Consider the following 8,654-nt stretch of genomic DNA (forward strand, 5'->3'; position numbering starts at 1 on the left):
ATTTTAATGCCCAGAGACCTACACAATGAATGTTATTTTATAGTACCAGCTTAAACTTCACGAGTTTTTAACATAAGCGAGTGTCTTTTGTTTGTTGTCACTGGCTGCCGCTACATTTCCCATTCTGTCCTAACAGCATGTGTTTGGGTAGTTAGAATGTCATCCAGGGTGTGTTGAACTACACATGGGCAATTTATGGTCAATAATTATGCTAGTACTAGAAATATTGTGATATGTCTATAGTCTATATTTTCACCGTTTGCTGGTCACTTCACTTCCCAGACTCCCCTTTCTTACCCATGCCCCTGAGATCACGGAGCAGAGACGGCAGTGGTATTGTTGCATTCTGCGACTGAAGGGGAAGCTGTATAATAATACAGGACTTAATATGTGCTTGCAAGTATTATAAAAATTCCTGTGCATTATGTAATTGGCAACAAAATTGGTTTAGAATAAACCCAAAAACATTTGCTGGAAAAAATATATTAGATTCAATTTACACAAATTTCTATATCTAGAGTATGATCAATAAATAGTCATACATAGGTAAGTACATAGATGTGCTAAAATTGTTTGAGATTATTGCTTCGCAGCTTTCCACTTAACACTACAATTTCAAAAAATATAGAATTATGTTAATGCATAGCACTGGGAACCAATTACATTTAAATGTAATCACAGATTCTTTGTTCAGAATGCTGTCAAAAATGAAAGAATGACAAAAATTATCAAAGATTTATTGAACTGCATCAATTTAGCATTTAAATATCTCTCTTATGATATTTTTCTTATCTGCTTTAAAATATTTCCAATAACACACTAGTGTACTGTACTCAGTGGCAAAACAATCTCAGGCAACTTTCAACTTAACATTAGCATGCTTTATGACCACAACTCTGCAATCTTCGAAATTTATATTGTTTATATTTGGTTACATTGCAATGAGTTGTTCCTATTCCATTTTCCAGTTATATCAAATTTGTGAAAACATTTTAATATTGTCCTGTGCATGAATGAAAAATATCTTAACACAATTGCCAGTGGTCTAAAATACAAAATTAGTGTTAAAAAATCTGAGTTTCTTATTTGGGTATGGTTACAACAAATTAAGACATTTGTCAACAGGAACTGGACACCACTAGTAATCCCTGGACAACTACCATAGTTATATCAGCTGGTAACTAAATCCTCAGATTTTTGGGGGGAGGGTGGAAGCTGTGTCATGTTGTTCCAGTCGATCTCTGTGAAGTCAATGGTGATTTTCTTCATGGAAGGTTTATACTGCCTGCAAATTAGAGATAACACACAGAATATTAATATATTCACAATTTTTGTCTCAAAACTAATTCACTACATAATTTTTACAGATAATTATTCTGTAATAATTTAAAATAAGGAATCCTGCAAAACAATGCTACAGTGAAATAAAGATTAATGTCGAGCGAGAGGAATGAAATCATTTTTTAAATACTTAACATAAATTTTATGTTCCTGGAAACCACAATTTTACCTACAATGATTTCCCATTAAAATAAAATCAGGGTGTCCACATTAATTGGTAATAAAATACCTCTGACCTTTATCTGGCCAAATAATTTATCTACCTATATTAAAATTTTCTGAAAGAAACAAACCAAATCCTTCCTCGACCAATCCCCATAGTTGACCTAGTTCTCCTCTCCACTTGATTTCAAATAGAACCTTGCACACACCATTTTATAGTGTGTATGACTGTTCACTAAAACACCATCTGAAGGTTGATTGGGGTTCGGGAAGGGGGGGGGGGGATGCTTTCACAGTCTTATAAGATTACTTATTATCACATAGGGACATTCCAAGACTTCAAGTAAAATCCCTTACTTTCACTGACCAATTCCAACTTCCCTCGTTTTCTTTGACTTTACAGAATGTGGACACACTGTTAATATTCAATCCCGTATTAAGGTTCTCAGCATCAGAAATTAAGAATTTTTTCCAATCAAATAAAAATTTAAAAAAAAAATAATAATAATTTACACTAGCTTTGCTGTGCATGAAACATACCTATTTCAAATTAGGACAACACCCAGCACTTAACATCACAAAAATTATCATTTCTTTTTAAGAACTAGAACATGCTCTGCAAAAACACTGGCGGAAAATGGAATCCCAGTATCGAGAAGGAGTTGTGCTAGATAAACTAAATTCGGGAGGCATGTTTGCACACGTGAAATGACGCCTGTTCAAACTTGCCGGCTAGTCGACGAAGAGGGGTGCTAGTAGCGTCACTACCACCTTGCAAGCAAGTTTGCTTTAAATATGGCCACTTTGTAAGCTTTAGTCATCATCCGATTTTGATGATGCGAGTTAAAAAGGAGACGAAGAAGGCAGATCAGCAGCTTCAAGAAAGTGGATATTCTTTCCGCGATATTGCAGAAAGACTTGGCAGGGATGTTTGCACAGTGCATTTGTGTTGGCAACAATTTTCATGGGAAGGCACTCAAGATGGGCGAGATCCAACTGCACACAGGCCACTACGGAGAGGGAAGACCACCATATTTGCAGCATGGTTGTGGTGGATCATACTGCATCTGCAGCAGCCAGTTGGCAGCAGAGTGAAACAGCGAACTGTAACAAATAAATTACTTGAGATTGAGGGATAGCTCCAAGCCCGACGTCCTACAATGTTCATGCCACTAACTCAGAATCACTGCTACCTGCGACTTGAGTGGTATCAAGCTTAAGCTCATTGGAGGGTGGAGTGGATGGAGATGATGTTTTTTGAGATGAGAGCCATTTCTGTCTTGGTGCCAGCGATGGCTGTAGGTTGGTAAGGAGGCCAGATGAGCGCTTGGAACCAAGTTGTCTGCGGCTCGACACACTGGACCTACACCAGGATTTATGGTCCAACAGGATAAACACGCGTCCTCATACCACTGCTGTCACCCAACATGCTCTACAGAGTGTCGACCAGTTGCCTTGGCCTGTGAGATCACCAGACCTTTCGCCCAATGAGCACGTATGGGACATTATGGGAAGTGCCATCTAATACCAGAATTAACCATTGCTGATTTGACCGACCAAGCAGGCATGGAGCTCCATCCTACAAAATGACATACGGCACCTGTCGACAGAATGCTTGCATTCAAAATTGTGGCGACTACAGCGGTTGTTCCACGATGAGCCATCTTCTCACGCATACTTAAACCTGTGACCCGGAAACTTTAATCAAATAAATTTGTTGCCTAGACAATAAATTGCTTAGCTTAAATTGCATTGCTCAAAATTTAAGTCTTCCTGGTGTTTGGGTTTCATTTTCCACCAGTGTAACACAAGTGTGGTCATGTCTTACCAATACTTTACACTCGCCGAGTCGAACATACGCTTGGCTGCAATTGTCTCCACTTTGTGGGAATTCTTGTCCGACATGTAAACCACCTCCTTAATCCCAGCCTGGATTATTATTTTCGCACATTCATTGCACGGGAACAGTCCAACATACATGACGCAGTTCTTCACGTCAGCTATGTTTTTGTTCAGGATGGCGTTCATCTCAGCATGGCAAACTACAACAGAAATGTGGCCAATGGCCAAAAAATACCATGTCAATTTTTATTATTATTTTTTAATTTCAAGCAATTTTTTTTTTAATTATTTATTTATTTACCCACGTACAGTTCGGCCAAGGGCCGGTTTTCATCAATACGTGACTTTCATAATCCAACATTTAACATTTTCTATCATAATAAACTGAGCTTATAAGTAATATTTAAAAACATAAACAAAATATTTAACATGATAATTAATATATTACCATTGTACTGCACTTCTAGAACAATACTCTCAATGAAAGTTTTGTCTGGACTTTGAATAATATTTACCGTACAAGTACTTGTTTTCAAGTTGTGAATCCATCTGCTTGCTCCACGGGAACTGATCGTCGCTACAGCCTATTGGCATTCCATTGTATCCCACGCCCACTATCTTCTTCTCTGAGTTCACGATGCACGCACCAACTTGAGAACAGGGATCCTTACTTCTTTTGGCGGCAAGAAACGCTGTTGCCATGAAGTAATCTGTCCATTCCAAGTAATCATTTCGTTTGGTGTTGATGTCCCTGTTAGATAATTTTTAATCAATTATTTTGTTATTAAATTTCAAGTTTTTACAGTTAAGGCAAGCTGAGCAAGGTGACATTACTGTTTTTAAAGGCCTTGCCTATCTGGGCTCACATATGGTGTGAAGTGCTTCATAAAAAAAATTCATTTGAAAATACTCAAGATATGAAAGGTGTCTGTTTACAAAAAAAATTAAGAATACACTGGGGGTGGATGAGTAGTTGTTTTCATACTGCGGTTTTAAACTGTATTTTTAGGAAAGTGAAAATGACTAAAATGCATGTCTTAAGATCAATATTTAAGCATGAAACATTCATTACAGATTCTTGGAAGTTATCTTCATTTCTGCGCCATATAATGTTATGGTTACCACTCAAATCTCACTGCGTTAGAAGCATCAGCGAGTGTCACACTTAAATTACAGCCTCACTAACACAAATACACCCCTGACTAAGCAGCTGCTTTTATGTCTCTAACATTTGGCATGGCCCAGGTTCAAAACCCATCCATCCATTGTGATGAAGGTTTACTTTACTTATCATGTTTTCTCTGAAATCACTCCAAGCAAATGTTAAGATGTTTCCTTAACATGGCAAATTCCTTCCCCAATTTCCCTGACTTGTATAGAGTTTGACCATCTCTAATGTAAAAAAAAAGGGGGGGACATTGATAGTAGGCTAAGTATTTTAGGGTTGTTGAGGTAAATAATACGATAGTGGAAGGTTGTACGTTAGATTACAACTACATTACAATTTCAAGACCGTAATTAATTTACTATTTTTTTTAAAATTTCTTTGTTATCGTGGTGCAGTAATTTACGAAGGGGCTGTTTAGATTTACAATTTAATAGCGTAGTAAACTCTGTTTTACAATGTAATATTGTCCTGATCCTGTTGTCGACACCTTACTGTTTACTAGATACTAGGTGCAACTTGATCCTGTGGTTCTCCAGAGATCCTTAGGAATATAGTGTAGCCAAGACTGTTTTCTACCCCAATTGTTTTTCTATTCTGTGTGAATTGCAAAATGCAATTTTAGAGAATAGTTAAGTAACAAGGGGCCTGCCTAGCTGGGCACACGAACAGTCTACAGAGTTTCATAAAAAAAAAAACACGCAATTGGAAAACTGCTCAAGATATCAGAGTGGGATATGGTCAGGGAAAGCATTTAAGAATACTCTAATAGCGAATGTTCTTGTATTTGTTTTTAAACAGTATTTTTAGGAAAGTGAAAAAATCCAAAATGCATGTTTTCAGAATAATTTTTAGATATGAAACACCTGGTAAATATTATTGAAAGGACGCAAGGGACTTGCATTACACCTTTATCTTCATTCCTCTGCCATCTAATTTTATGATTATTGCTCAAATTTCATAGTTGTCCTATGCATGATGAGAAGACTGCATCAATTCAGAGCCTTGTTCATTGAGGCGACACCACGCTACAAGCACCAGCAAGTGTCACACTTATCATCCCGCCTCACTAGCACAGATAGATACACACCTTACTTGGCAGGTCCCTTAAAGTAAATAACAATTTTCATCACTTTAAATTTTTTTTTTTTTTCAGAACACTAGGAACAATAACTTCCCTGGTTTTCGTAACCCTTCCCACTATTGAGTTTTTCTTGGTATCCCGTATTAATTTAAAAATTATGTGTTAGGTGATAATCTTAAGAAGTATTAGTAGATAATGGAAACACTATTGTTGTCTTTTTTTTCCCGAATACCTACACTAGGAAATGGTATTTTCTCTGGTTTTCATAGCCCTCGCCACTATCGAGTTTTTAGTTTTTCTTGGTATCACGTGTGAATTTTAAAATTCTGTTTTAGGGGATAGTTAAATAGCAGTAGTTTACAAAAACACCATTACTGAAATCTGAAACTATTTTTTGCAGAATAGCACCTACACTATGGAATTACCTTTTTATATATATATCTATATATATTTTCCTCGCACTTCTTTCCTAAATATAAATCCCTTACAAAATCCTTAAAAATCCAGAGTAAATTGAAATACACCCAATTTGGTGGACGATCAAACGTATTACACAAAACTAACATTTTGAATTTTTTTATCTTTCAAAAAGGCCAGGCTTTCAAAATTTACCAATACCAAAACATGCTATTAATACAACTAACATAACCTAATAAACTTCAAGTTCTTATTTCTATTATTTCTCAAAAGCCGCTACTCTGAAAGATTACTAATAAAATAATACAAATTGACGTGACGTCAGGAGATCCACAAAGAAAGTTTGTTGGGGCCCTTGTTTTCAAAATAATGATGAATGATATTGGAGAAGGGATAAAGGCCAGGATGAGAGTATTTGCGGATGATTGTGAAGTGGTAGGGGAAAGGGTTCATCTGCAAGGTGACTTGAGCAGACTGGAACAAGAGACGGAGCAGAATGGGATGTCGGTGAATTTTGAAAAGACGAAGGTGGTTAAGTTCACGAGGAAGAAGGTAACGAGGGCAGTGTATTTGTGGAAGGGGCAAGAGATAAAGGAAGCCTGCGGGTGACCCTACAACATAACCTGGGATGCACAAAACAAGGTTCAGCGGGTGGTGACAGGGTAAGAGGGCAGCTTTGATCTGGGACCCCTACCTAGCAACTGAGGTAAGGGAGCTGGAGAAGGTGCAGTGTAGAGCTAGGTGGGGGATGGGTATGTGGATAAAAAAGAAGGGCAAGAGGGGAAAATGCATAGTCCGACTGAGATGATTAACTTGAGCTAGGGTGGAAAGCATTACAAGGGATGAGAAGGGTGGAAAGGTTAGTCAGACTGTATAAGGAGATAAGCTGGGTGGAACTGTAGACTAGGATAAACAGAGGTTGGTATAAAATGGTGAGAGATCACAGAAGGAAGCTCCAGAGGGACTGGTGGCGAAGGGCAAGGGGTAGTAACGCTTTTGTTGGCAGGACAAGAAGGGTGAAGAGATGGTAGGGGTGAAAGAAGCAAAGGATCTGAGAAGAATGTTAAAAAAAGGGGGGGGAGGGGAGAGAGTCAAAGGGAGAGCTCCTTGCCGCCGGGTGAAAGTCCTATAGCAAGCGTAATAGTCAATTAAATTCCTCTGTTCAGCCACCTACCTAATATGTTCAGATTTACCGTTCGTTTCAGATGCCATGAATATAGATGACTAGAGTACAGAACAAATCTTTATTTTATAAATATAATTACACTCCCAAATACACACATCAATTTATTATCATATAAATAAAAGGTTACCAACACTATACACTTTATTTACTCTATGCACCTGCATTTTACCACGTATAACTTGAACAAAAAAAAAAAGCCAAGTTAATAAGGTTATCAATTACTGCACATTCATTGGCTGCAGTCGTCTGACGTCACATAGAGGGTGCTTGCAGCTGGAAGTTGCCCCGCCAGCGCAGCAATACACAACGATCAAATAAACTCGTTATTGTAAAGAAACTAAACAACCTAAATAAATATATTTTTTATTTTCTCTTCCTTAAGGTAGGTACATCTCCTGTAACAGTTTAGTTTTTAATACCTCATTCCTATAAAATGTAAGGAAAAAATAAATAAAATGCCAAACAGTAATTTTAGGGTTTGACAGGTGATTTATTACGATGGTTATTGTCGAAGGATTATTATTTCCTGATTACACTAGAAAGGTAATGTAAGCATGCAAAATTTGCGCTAAGGATCAAATATCAAAAATACATTTACTAATCTTTGGTTGGTAAAGTCGTTCGCTCATAATCGTCTTGTATGTTTTTCATCCCGCATTAGCTCACAATTGTGCAATGGTATTCGGATCAGAAAAACTGTCTCGAAAGATATACTCATGGTTTTTAGTATATTTTCTTAAAGAAAGTATGCTTAGAAGATCATCTACATGTTTAAATTAAGGTCTGTATATAATGTATGTATGTGTTCGTACATGTACATATACATATATATAAATGTAAGTGCAAGTCACTATTTACTTTTCTCCTTTCTCACCAATTGCAATTAAATTTTTAAGAGGATGATTTCTGAATTTGCTATATTTAACTTTTGTAATTAGATTTAAATTAAGTTACCAAATATCATAATTTTAGTTATGGCCTAAAAGATAAATCGCGCAATTACTTGCTAAATAAAATATTGTGTGCTGCAAAAATATTTAGACACATTTGAATGAATTCATTAATTGTGAAATAAATCACGCACTTAGCGATAATTTTTTTTTTTACTTATCATAGGAAATATATACAATTTAAACTACTAGTAATCATGAACTTTAAATATTTGTCCATGATTTGAACAATTTAATCGGTTTCGTTATGTGTGTGTGTTTGTGTGTGTGTGTGTGTGTCTGTTTGTAGGTAATTTTGTGTTATATTTGCAATACAAATTTGACGCCGACCGCCAATGCTCCTCTATGTCGCATAGACCGCTATGCCTCATCAACGTCTCGCAAAGGCGTGTGCAACGAACGCGCTCGTGAGCGCAGCAAAGTGTAGTTCGTGCGACGAGGCGAACGCCAGGCATCGAGTGCTACGTCGGCGGAAGGATCCGGCCGGGTGTGGCATATCCCTCCGCC

The 8,654-nt window shown here is 37.1% G+C and overlaps 1 protein-coding gene across 1 annotated transcript; it reads right to left on the bottom strand.

Moving 5' to 3' along the window:
- Positions 1-721: 721 nt before the first annotated feature.
- Positions 722-7,422, bottom strand: LOC134533976 (deoxycytidylate deaminase). The gene is made up of 4 exons (XM_063371836.1): positions 7,186-7,422; positions 3,861-4,096; positions 3,332-3,545; positions 722-1,285 (listed from the first exon to the last, which is right to left on the bottom strand). The coding sequence occupies exons 1-4, from the start codon at positions 7,221-7,223 to the stop codon at positions 1,171-1,173; spliced, it is 603 nt and encodes a 200-aa protein (XP_063227906.1). The 5' UTR covers positions 7,224-7,422; the 3' UTR covers positions 722-1,170.
- Between the last annotated feature and the right edge of the window lie 1,232 nt (positions 7,423-8,654).

This window comes from Bacillus rossius, chromosome 7 (assembly GCF_032445375.1).
Source record: "Bacillus rossius redtenbacheri isolate Brsri chromosome 7, Brsri_v3, whole genome shotgun sequence".
In the NCBI taxonomy this organism is placed as follows: domain Eukaryota; kingdom Metazoa; phylum Arthropoda; class Insecta; order Phasmatodea; family Bacillidae; genus Bacillus; species Bacillus rossius.